General features: G+C 36.4%; 1 protein-coding gene across 2 annotated transcripts in view; it reads left to right on the top strand.

The window, feature by feature from the left end:
- The window catches only part of si:ch211-186j3.6 (neural-cadherin), a 631,675-nt gene that overhangs the window by 489,826 nt on the left and 129,058 nt on the right, over window positions 1-12,791 (top strand). For both annotated transcript variants that reach the window (XM_051932159.1, XM_028809678.2), the window contains exons 22-23: window positions 4,309-4,586; window positions 10,748-10,962. In XM_051932159.1, the coding sequence (XP_051788119.1) occupies window positions 4,309-4,586; window positions 10,748-10,962 (493 nt within the window). The remainder of the gene's footprint in view (window positions 1-4,308; window positions 4,587-10,747; window positions 10,963-12,791) is intronic.

Here is a 12,791-nt window from a genome sequence, read left to right as displayed (position 1 = left end):
GATATATTTGATAAGTGCGACTGTTCATTTCACACACAGTGAATTAACCGTGGGTGATAAAATCACTTCTCAAATGCCAATCTACCTACCTCAAGCAAAAGAGCTAATTTCTAACATTATGTCTATTATCCAAGCCTTAAGGTGATCCAGGGTGTTGATTTGAAATGTAAAAAGCCTGCCGCCATCTAATTATTGTCACTTGTAGTAGCACTCAAAAGAATAACACAGGAAGATGCTTAAGATGCTTTTCCCCCTTCCCCTGCTGCTAGATAGCTCTAGCAGTTGCAAAATGCTAATTCATTTTCTTTGCAGCAGTCATTGTAGCAGATAGTAGCTAATTTGTCAGCAGTGATAGTGACTAGAAGCAAATGCAACAGCGTGCCGTTCCATTGAAATGCTTAACCTCGAAGAACAGAATGCAAATTACCTTTTCACACAGTAATTTACACATTAATCTGGCACACGGGTCAGAACTGCGTGGTTGTCAGTGCCTTTTCACATATGTTTATATAAACGCAGCTGCTCAGAGGCCTTTCTTCCATGTGTCTGTGCGTATGAAGCTATGGCTGACTCGAGGTGGCATGTCACGGTAGACATTGCCTTCCCTCTTCTTTGTCTGTCAGGACTCCTAAGCTTCATTCTAATGTGTATGTCTCTGCTTGGTTTTTGGCTCTTTCACTTGGTTCAAGAGTCCATCAGGCTTCAGGGCAGTACAGGCTGGCATCACAAGTTGGTGGCCAATGGTTTCTGCAGCCGCATATTTTTCTCTGGCCTGTGGGTGTTTTGTGAAGCATTTGCATCTCAGTCGATTAGTAATCCTCCTGCAGAATTCCTCTTCCTCTCAGATACCTATTAAAAAAATTTCAGCTAAGCAATAAATGTGCCGATAATGAAAGTCTCTGATGTAAGTTGTTTATCACCAGATTCCAAGCAACATTTGAGTTTTTCACTGTCTGAGTCACTTAAAAAGCCCACTGCTGACATGCCTCTGGGAGTCTCCACTATCACATTAAAGCTCCAGAAGTGGAAAACACCACAAAGCTCAGGTTCCGCTTTAGTATCCAGTTACACATCAGGATAACTGGATTGTGGCTTTTAGTACAACAGACATAAAAACCTGGGTCTTCAAATTGCCTTTGCTAAAAGTTTAAATTTAAATACATATTTAATTATGCTAATATTATAATTGTTTCAGTTCAATAATTCAAAGTATCTTCACATATTCCTGCAAAATTTCTCTTTTCTGTAATCATTTAATTTTGTAAGAAACTCTACAGACTTCAAAACATCTATTTGGTGAAAGGGAGTTGGTGTTTTATTCATAGAAAATGCCATGGACATGGTAGTCTGAGGTCACGTGACATGAGAAAAAGAAAAACATTTGCAATAAGTAAACCAAACCTCCCAGTATTGTTAAAATAATTTGATCGTTAAAGATGATTTGCCCTTTTATATTTTCATCTCCCTGATTGGAACCGATTTTGTTTGATAATTTTTCTGTTATTATTATTTTTGCTGTATTACTTAGACATATGTGAATCGCAATAGGAAGCTGCAATCAAATTTTTGGAACAGTAACATGTTTGGAATACATATAATACAAAATAAAGAAGGATGGAAGAAGGTTAACAAAAAGGGAAGATTTTGATATGTTAATTTTTATTGTGTTGGGGTGATGCAGTGGTCAGTGCTCTTGCCCCACATATTTAGCACCATGGAATAAAATCCCATGCCCAGTCGCTATCAGTATGTAGTATGCATATTCTCTCCATTTTCTTCAAGTTTTCTTCCTGAAACTCAAAACTGTGTGGGTTAGATTAATTGGTGACCCTAAATGTGGCTTGATATCATTAGTAATTAGTACTCCCTACCATATCCTATAGTGCCTGAGTGTGTCCAAAAGCACTGTGCCTGCTTTGTGCCCAGTGGTGATGGAGTAGTGTCTGAGTCCTTTTGACACTACAGTTGGCTGACGCCGTTTGGTTGGTTACAGTTTAGGTATGTGGCTGCAGTATGACCTATTGCCTAAAAGGACTGGACTGCAAACTATGAGCCTGCCTATTCAATCCCTTACATGACTCATTCGGAGACACTGAACATGCCAGTTATCTTGTTGTTGCTGAAGTTATAGAACTATGGAAATAACTGCATTTTCATAAGTGGCATGTCTATTTGGAAAAGCACCTACTAAATACAGTAAATCTATGAATATTCTGGTTTTCGTAATGAATAGTCTCAAATAATACTTCATCAATCTGTTCAAAAGATGTAGAACTGTCAAACAACATACAGTATAGAGTTAACCAATCAAAGAAATAGGAAGCAAAATAAATAAAAACTAAGTATTAAACACAAACATAAAGCATAAAGTAGCATAAAGTGTATATGAATGTGACAGATTCACAATACAACAGAAAAAATGTATCATTTTTACCCAGAATTTTATATGTTCTTACCTATTAAATCATACATGTATGTTCTGCCCCTTTATAGTAAAAGGATCAGGACTTTTCTCTTTTATTTGCCTATTAATTTAGAATCACATTTCCAAAAGTCATCCATTAATGCATGCTGGATTACTGGAGTAGTGAATTTTCCAGCATTTCTGACAATTACCTAAATATATTATAATGAACAGCTTATGTTATTACAAAATCTTTCTAATCCTGCTGGAAAACATTTTATGAGACCACATTACATGTGGTATAAAATAAACATGTTTATGCAATGTCTATATCTGTGGACTGCTTGAGCTTTAGCACTTTATACCGCATTGGCAAGATTAGCTTAAATAGTAAGTAGTAAAGTGTTCATGAAATCTTATAAACCCTTCCATCAAAAACGTTAAGCATGCCAGTGAGTCAAATCTCTGTGTTTTCACAGCATGGTTCACAGTGGTTTAAGTGATATTCCAGTGGTTACCATAATCTCCAGCATGATTCTTATACACTGATATGTTGATTGCAGTCTAAAGCTAGCTATTATAATGTAGTTCTGGGGTCTGTTCTGAACAAGTTATAAATCTGAAGAGCTTGAACTAATCTAAAGATTTTGAATGTCAGACTAAGGCCCAGGTTGGGCTGTCATTTGTGCAAAGTGTACCCTACAAGCCTGCATTCAAATCACTAACCATGTGGAGCTTGCATGTTACTCTGTTTTTTCAGATATGCTGTTTTTTTTCCACATTGCAAAATCTTGTGAGTTGGGTTAACTGGTGACTGTAATTGGCCTCATATGTATATTGTTTTGGTTGCGTGCATGAACTGGCATTGTGATGGGCTTGCATCCTATGCAGGGTTGGTGACCAATGCTGCTGACCTGATCTTGAATTGGATTAAGTGGGTTGAGAATACTTTGTCATATCGTGTGCATTCTTTGCTCTTTGATGATTATTAAACTATTTGGCATATTGTTAGTGTCATGATGGTGCAGTGATTAATGCCACTTCCTCACTGTCCATGTAAAGTTTTAAAATTCTCCAGTAGTATGATAAAAAAATATTTATCAATTTTGAATGGTAATTGTGGGTGAAAGAGACATATTTTTGAATTATCATTCATAATGTTTTTTGTGTCCCATGTTGATATTAAATAACACAATTCTTCTCAGAAGTGAATCCAGCTCCAGCCAATACAACTCTACAACTATGTCATTAAAATTATTGTTAATTATAGCTGTAACTATTATCTCAATACTATAATACAATCACATTTGGTTCATGATTTGGTATATTGCATACTGTAGGGCTGCTGACTCATTGCTCTGAGTGACGGGGTTTCACTGCTTGACCTTTCGCTATACGAGTACAGTTTGTACATCTTTCACATACAGTATACTCTGACTTCCGCCAAACATTCTAAAAATATGCATTTTACTATAAATGGCAATTTTCAAATTGGTACCTTGTAAGTAAATGTAAGTTCACTGTGCAAATGGTCCTCATAATAAATAGGGGAATGGATTATGATACCCAAAAATATTTAAAATGTTCTGTGTTGAGCATTTATTCTAAAATTTAAGCATGTAATGTTACTTTTCTGGCCATATATACAAAATAATAGGTAACACCTTATTGCCTATCAGTATTACAATGAAAATAGTCAATAATTGCTGTTTTAATCCAATTTTAGTAATGATATTTACCATGGTTGCTTTACACTAATACTCTGCGGAGGCTACATTTGTAATGGATATTCCTTCTTATAGCTCATTTCATGACTTCAAGCATTTGTGAAATGTTTATGAAGCAAACAAACCTCACTATGATTGTTTCTCCTTACCCAATTTGTGTCTTTCTTTTTACCACAGCTACAGTCAGTTCTTCAGGTAAACATCAGCCAGGTCCACATTGACGAGTGTCCACAGGCAAACTGCAGGGAGAATGCTGGCTGCTCCAATCACCTGACAGTCAGTGACATACCCACTGTAGTGGATTCGGGAAATGTGTCCTTGGTGTCTCTGACAGTGATGGTCACTGCAGTTTGTGCTTGCAGCAATCGGGAACATATACACCAGTCATGTGCCTCTTACCCACGAAACCCTTGCCACAATGGAGGTATTTGTGTGGACAGTCTCAATGGATATAGGTAAGCTACTTCTTCAAGCTGACCTTCATTTTTATATGGTAAATTGGCTACTAATAAATAGTAGGTCACTTTTTTAGTATCATTCTTACAAACTCAAAGTCTAAACACTATCAATGACATTTTAAATAACAGAATATGTGATGAGGACAGGCTATTCAGCCCAACAAATGCTCCAGTCTTTTCGCCTAGATTGTCCAAAATGACATCAACTTGAGATCTGAAGGCCCCTGAAGTCCTGTTATCCGCCACACTACTTGATACTTTAATTCACTTGTCCAGGGTTCTTTGAGTTAAGAAAAACTTTTCTAACATTTGTGCGAAATATGCCAATAACAATTTTCCCACGTGTCCATGTTCTTGTTGAAGAATTTATTTTAAAATGCAGCTCCGATCCACTGTATTAATTCCTTTCATAAGTCTAAACACTTTGATCATTTCCTCTTAAATTTTTTTTGCTTAAACTGAAATACAACTCCTTTAATCTTTCTTCATTCCTCTCAGTCCCAGAGTAACCCTAGCTGCTCTTCTCTGGACATTCTCTGGTGTTGCTACTGTAAAGCTCTTTTGCAGCATGGAGACCAAAACTGCACACAATACTCCAGTGAGGTATTACCAGTGATTTATATAACTTAATAACCTACTTTAACTTTACAACGCACATCGTGGTATATAACCCAACATCCTGCTAGCTTTCTTGATCCCTTCTGTGCACTGTCTCGATGTCGATAGCAATAAGTTCACTATGATTTACCTGTCTTTCTCATATGGTGTACATTCAAGGTTCAGACATCTCATTGTATATGCAAATCTAAAGTTTCTAGTTCCTTTGTGTAATACCTTACATTTTTTTACATTCATTTAATTAGCCACAAATCTGCCCAAGCCCTTTTTCAACAATTTAGCTGATTCTACATTATCTGCTCTTCCACCATTATTTTTTCCTTTTAGTTATGCATTTTTATCAGACATTTGATTAGTAAGTCATTATAAATTTTATTCCTGTGTTCTCAGTTTGTACAACAGTTTTTATGTGAGTCTGCTGATTTTCCTGGAGACATAACATTTGATTATAGATTGACAGTTTGAGCAATTAATTTAATTCCTGTAAGTGTTTTTAACAAATAACAGTTGACAAAGCATGCTCCAGTTTGTCTTCATTTTCAAAGATTTCATTGTTAGTAATTTTATCAAGTCTCTATCAATGCTTATATTAGGCATTTAGGTAACACAATGCAAAGAACATATTTCAAATTTGCAAGTTACCTGTATATTCAAGGAACTTCAGTTGCATTTTTAGCGGTAATGATTTGCTTGAATGTACGATTTAAACTTAAAGGTTGTTGATATGTACTGTAGACAGAGAGCATTTGGTATTTCTGCATGGCAAACCTGAATCTATTCATTTTCGCATAGGCACTTTTTAATGGGATTTTATTGTGAACAAAAAAACCCAGCTTTAGTTCCCTGAACAAAATATCGATGATATTCATGAATTGCTGGCCCTTTGCCAGTTTCCTGTGAAGAATGTCACTTTATATTGTAGAACATGTCTCAGCCATGATGAAAATTCATGATACTCATGAAAATTCAATTGATGCAAATATATCAGCTTTTCTTGACGGACAGAAACTTTGCCATTTAACGCATAAACTGAATGCAGTAAGTACAATGCATTCCTTCTCAAGGACCTGTCTGCTTTCATTCTGGATACATAGGTATGGAATATGCGACCTTTTCTTTTTTATGTTTTCTTATTATTTAGTCATCTATTCAAGAAGAATTATATTATAATAATTATTGTTCGTGTTTAATAGAGAAGTAGGCATTATTTATTTTTAAGAAGTCAATCATTCCTTTTCTGAAACCACATTATTCCATATGGGTTCATTAGGAAGCCAGGACCTGTCCAAATATCAAAAGATACATGGCATTGTCCTTCCATATATGAGATACTAAGCTATTTCATGGCACACATAAAATATAGTCATACACACTCTTGAAGAACAGCAAATCAAAGACAATTGACAGATCAGTATGTCCTTGGAATGTGAATGGAATAAAAGCTAATGTAAACTCAAAGTATTTTACAAGAATGTCTTTGCATCATATCAGTGTATATCAGCTTAGTCCAAATGTCTTTCTGTTATATAGAGCACAATTTGAGCAGGGTATCCTATCTAGGTTAAACAATTTGCCTTATACACTTAGGGCTTATAGACCCTGCTATGCAAAACACGGCAATCCCACCTGTCATTATAACTGTCAAAATGTAAAATATTTTTACTTAGAAGATTTTGCTTCAGGGAGATTTTTTGGCTGTCTGTTCATTTAACGATTTTTAAAATGAATTTTTATATCTCATATAACAAAATTTGCTGAACTCAGCACCATTGAGCATGGTTAGAGAAAGTTTTACGAGCCATTAAAATGATCTAAATGCCTGTATTAAGTTGACCTAAAAACTGAATCTAATCATCTAAGTCATAATAAGAGATAAGGAACAAATGATTAAATATATGACCCCCGACCCCTCCTCCCCCACCACTTAAGTATTGCAACTGATGGCACTTCCTTTAACAGCATTGACTTCAAAGCATTAATTTTTTCTACTGATTTGTCTGTCTTGCCCGGGATGCAGAACCGCTTCCATACATGGATATTTTTTTGCAGTGCTATCTTCAGGACATGCCACTTTATTTCAGTTGAGTTGAGGTCTGAACTTTGAGGTGTTCCATTCCAAAATACCCACGTACTACTGCTAGGTATTTACGTGGGTTGTTAAGTTCAATGTTGTCCTTCATGTCAAAGCGTTAAAATGCAGTCAGACACTCTGGCAATCTCCTAAAGACTTGGCGAAATTCAGAATTAATTAGTGCTTTAATGGAGTAATTTTGTTTCAACTACAGTATAATGTTTTATAGCAGAGATGAGTGTCTTTATTTTTTGGCTAACATAGTGTTTCTCATTCCTTCCATAAACTTCCACTGTGACCTTATCTGTCCACAGAATTGTTTTTACACTAGTCTTCAAGATCTTCCAGGTGGTTTGTTGCAAACAATGAATGTTCTTTTTGAAGTGTGGTTTCCTACTTGATCTTTTTCATTGTCTTTACTTCTGCTGACCCATAATCTTGGACATTAACCAATGAAAGGGAGGCTTGCATGTCTTTAACTGCTACTTTGCATTTGTTAGTGATTTACACTTTGCTTTGGAATACGTTTAGAGGAGTAACCACACCTAAGTGTAGTGGAAATGGAGTTCGGTTTTGTCTATTTGAGCATTACTGATGCAGGCCAAAATCTTTAAAAAAGTTTTGAAACCATTTTTAGCCATTTTATCTAACTGATTGCCACATTATTCTTAATACAGGTAATTATTGTTAATGTTCACATACTTTTCTTTCATCAAACACACTCAATGTTGCATCAATATGCTGAGTATAACCACATGAAAAGTAAATTTATTTCTATAATGATTTAAATGAAGGCCACATCATTATTTGTTTTATCATAGAAGGAACCAATGGTGACCCTGTCTCTTAGGGTTTTGGATTGCTTTTATTTGTTATAATTTTTTTTGCATGGGTTACCGAAATTAAACAGTTTTTTAGGAGTTCAGGGCTCCTGATTATGATTATTTTTGGAAATTCCAACTGTTTAAAAAAATTATGCAATTTTTTTTTTTACCGTTTCGTCCTCCTTTTTATATTTAGTATTATTGCCACTATGTTTTGCTGTCATGGTCAGAAATGCTTTATGCATTGCTAGGGTCATGTCCTTGGAGTTTGTGACTTTTGGGTAATAGTTTGAAGGGGTGAAAGGACAACTAGGAAACTGCTTCCTTATCTGAGTTGCAGATACAAATCCCTTTTTGTAGAAACCTTCCTAAAAGTTTTCAGTAAGTTTTTTTCCTAGTTCTGACCTTTTGCTCTGTACTTTTGACTACAATTTGTGTCTCTTATTTTGGCTTTGATGCATGTGTCTTTGAACCCCCTGTTTTGACATTTGTTTGTTACTCATGTACTCTCACTGTCATTTCTCAGATCTTGTCAGTTCACTGACATAACACTATTCTTGCCTTAAGACTTTCTGTGTAGGCTTGAGTATCCCAAACTTTTGACTCTTTCTCTGTTAAATCTAAATCGCACTGTTGCGGAGTTGCAGCATGTGGTAACCGTCACGGTAAACTACTGTTGACTGCGTCAATGTTAAAAATACCTTCTCCCTTTTCTTATATCTACACCCCTGGTAGTTTCTGAGAAAGAGTAGTAAAGCAGGTTCAAATGTTTATTCACTCAATACGGAAAAACATTTTCTAATTTATTATTTTTAATGTGCCAAAAGCAGAAGCAAAGCAAATAGATGTGAGAATTCAAACCAGTACATCCTTGCTAGAAGTCTAGGCACCCAATGTGCCTAGATATCAGGTGACTCTTTCAGTCTCACTTTGTGTTTCTGAGCTGGCAATCTTTTATCTGGCATGATTTCTGGGTGGAATCAATGAAACGAAGGAGAAAGAGATGACTAGCTGCTGGCATGCCCTACATTTATCCTGGTCTTGTTCTTCCTTTCCTTTGGGGTGTCATAGTTTAGGGATCAAAGCCCCCTGCCCTTGTTCTGGTTTCATACCCCTGGGCCAATTCTACCTAGGCACAACCTATGTTCTTGAACCTTCTACCAATCAGTGTTCCACCATGACCATTTGCTAGGGTAAAACATTTCTTTTTGTCTTGCAGCCCCTAACCTGTGATTAATGTGTCCATTTAGATGACCCCAAGTTCATCTATTATATCTATCTGATATGGTATATGGTGAGCAGAGTAAGCAGGCAACTTCTTATTATATATTGACTGAAAATATACAGTAGAGTTGTCCTCTAGTACATTCTTTATCATTACAAGAATGCCACAAAATAACCTATTATAATATGAAAGCAAAAGCAGCATACAATTGTTCAAAATCTGTGCACATATTAATATTTTAAACCAAATTAATGCTATTACACTGTGTAGCTGCTAAAATATATAAGGTGTCATCAGGCACGGGTAAGACGCGTGTCAAAAGAATTCTCAGAGTCCAAGAGTTCGTTTTAAAGGTATTTAGATAGATAGATAGATAGATAGATAGATAGATAGATAGATAGATAGATAGATAGATAGATAGATAGATAGATAGATAGATAGATAGATAGATAGATAGATAGATAGATAGATACTAGTGAAAGGTAAAAGTAAATAGTCCACACAAGAATAAAAGAAAAAATAGTTACACACGTAGAATAAAAGGCAAAAAAAAAAAAGGAAAAAATTAATCTTCTATAAACTTAGCTTTTCTTGAAAGACTTTAGTATTTTTATACTTAAAGGTTCTTAATTTCTTCTTTCCTACTTAAAGGTTCTTAATTTCTTCTTTCCTACTTAAAGGTTCTTAATTTCTTAAAGGCTCTTAAGCCGGTTGGCACATAGGCAAATGCCTAGGCACGATAACGTGCGGTCACGGTTAAAAACCGTATGCCTCCACACCTTATACAAGGCAAGGCTGACACTAACTAACTGAACAGTGATGTTTACTCCAAGCTATTAGAAATGGCAAGAACATACCAAAACGATTCTATTCACGGGGGTTATAGGAACCTTCCATAGTTTATGCATTGTCATCTAATAAACATTCATGAATCTTATAGAACAAGGAAAATGGCTCTTACACACTGTATTGCTAATTTGAAAAACATCACAATATTTTTATGATATTAGAATGTCCAAACATTATGCCTGTAAACAGTGTAAATGTGGCAAGCTACAATCATCTCCTCACAAATATCACTGCCAATTCTGACCACTCTCTTTCTATTGTATTTTGCCTTCATAATCATGGGAATGCTAGCATGTTGTCTCAATTCTCCAAGTGATGACTACTGATGACATGTGTTGTATTTTTTTATACCCAAATGAAAGGTTTCCAGATCCAAGGACTGAAACATAGGGCAAGGCATTTAAAGTATAGAAAAGTTATGGCTAAGGTCATTAATTATCAGTGTATTCCTCTTACAAGGTCATTGAAATCAAATACTTGTTTTTCTTTTTGAAAGCAATGAATACACTTTTATAGAAGCATCAGTATTATAGAATGAACTAAAAAGCTTGCTCTTGTGTCTTTTTTTAAGGTGCCAATGCCCATCACAGTTTGAAGGCCCAGACTGTCAGCAGACCAAACACAGCTTCCACGGTGATGGTTATGCCTGGTTTCCTCCCTTGAGACCTTGTTTCGATAGTCACCTCTCTCTAGAATTTATAACAGAGGTTGCAGATGGGCTGTTGCTTTACACAGGCCCTGTGGCAGATCTGGAATTGTGGGACCCTGAAGATTTCATGGCAATTGGTATTTTATGAAAATTGGCAAGATACTTTGATCATGTGCTATTTTATATGCATTGAAAGCTTACTTAAATGAAACTGTTAACTTGAAATCAATTACTAACAAAATTTGAACTACTGATTTTTATATTCTGTATTAACCAAAGAAGGTCTTGGTGTTGCAAAACATAACATAAAATTTTCAATCCTGCTTAATCCAGTTAGAGTATTGAGGATGCAGAGCCATTTCTGGGAACATTGAACATAAAGGCAGGAGACAGTTCTGAACCAGTTCATCAAAGGGCTCATTTTTGTTGGGGCCAGTTTAGAGTTATCAATTAACCCTAACAAGCATGTCTTTAGAAATGTGTGAGGAAAACTGAAGTACCCAAAGAAAAACTGATGCTGAGGGAGAATCAGCAAACACCACACAGACAACACCAGTGCTAAACACTTGTACAGTATGCTGCCCTAAGTGCAAACTAATTATCCACAAATTTATTTCAAGATAGTTTCTTGAGATGTCATTAGCACTGAAGGTCAACGTGTTTGTGAATCTGTAGATGACTGAGGGCTCCAATCCTTTAGTCTCAGATCTTGGGATAGTGGGAAAATAATTTTATTTGGTAGTGTTTTTTTGAAAATGTTCTCCTTCCCCTCCATCTTGTCTGCCTAAATAGAGAGATTGTTTGATCGACATGTAAACTTCTGTTTGATTAATATACTGTGTGCTTATTCTATGACTTGGTATTTCCAGCTAGCAATGTTGATACAGGCTTGTGTAAAGTGGGCACTAAGGGTGTCTTTGGGTCTCTTCCTTTTTGCTGTTCTGGATTCTACATTCGAATGTCGAGGCCCATCCAGCGGAGTTGCATGCCTTTGATGCTGGTTGTCTTTTCCTCAGTAAAGATGCTAAGGTTACCTCTGTCTTACTACTGCTCCAGAGACTAACAATACATACAAGCCTAGAAACTAATAGTTTGGATACCAGCTAAAGATGATGTTTTTAAAGATCTGAAGGCACAGTTTCTAAAGGAGCTGTAAGCACAGTTGTTGGCAGTACTGACAATCTTTCACTGTGTTTTCCTTTTGGGAGAATTGACTACTAAGATATGAAAAGTTTGAACAATTTGCAACATTTCTTTAATTCAGGTTAACTGTCATGCCTACGTAGTACTACAATGAAACTCTTACTTGCATGTCTCCTCAGAACTGTAGCAATAATAAGGCAGCAACAAAGACACACACACCCAAAATAAAAATACATAGCATGCAATATATAATATATATATATATATATATATATATATATATATAATATACATTGTGGACACCAAACCCGACACAAACAGACACCAGGCACAAGATCAAACAACAACACACATTTTTATTTACAAGGGAAACATCTCCTAATCCTTCCCCCATCCCAGTCCCAGCACACAGTACAATAAAAGAGCACTTTCTTTTCTTATTTTTCTTTATCTTAGTCCTTCCACTGCCAGTCCTGTTCCAGCAAGCTTCGTTCTTCTTCCTCACGACTCTGGCTCTTGGAATGAAGGCAGGTGGCACCTGGGAGTGCTCCAGGTGGCTCGTTAGGGAGGTCTGGAATCACTCCTGAGTGTGATGAAAGCCCAAATTAGGGCTCTGCAGCTCCACCTGGCGGCTGCCATGGAACCCAACGGGGATCCAAGGTGCCTCTGCAACCCAGAGGGGCTGCCATCTAGTGCTCCGGGGGGGCAGTGCCCTGTGTACATCTGCTCCCCCAGTCCTTCCATTACAGCGGCGTCCCAGCTGAGAAAGGGCCTCAGCCATCCATCACAATATGTATATAGATATATACAATTTTATACAATA

This window comes from Erpetoichthys calabaricus, chromosome 9 (genome assembly GCF_900747795.2).
Source record: "Erpetoichthys calabaricus chromosome 9, fErpCal1.3, whole genome shotgun sequence".
Taxonomy (NCBI): domain Eukaryota; kingdom Metazoa; phylum Chordata; class Cladistia; order Polypteriformes; family Polypteridae; genus Erpetoichthys; species Erpetoichthys calabaricus.
Note: the sequence above shows the minus strand (reverse complement) of the source record. Positions and strands in the feature narration are given on the sequence as shown.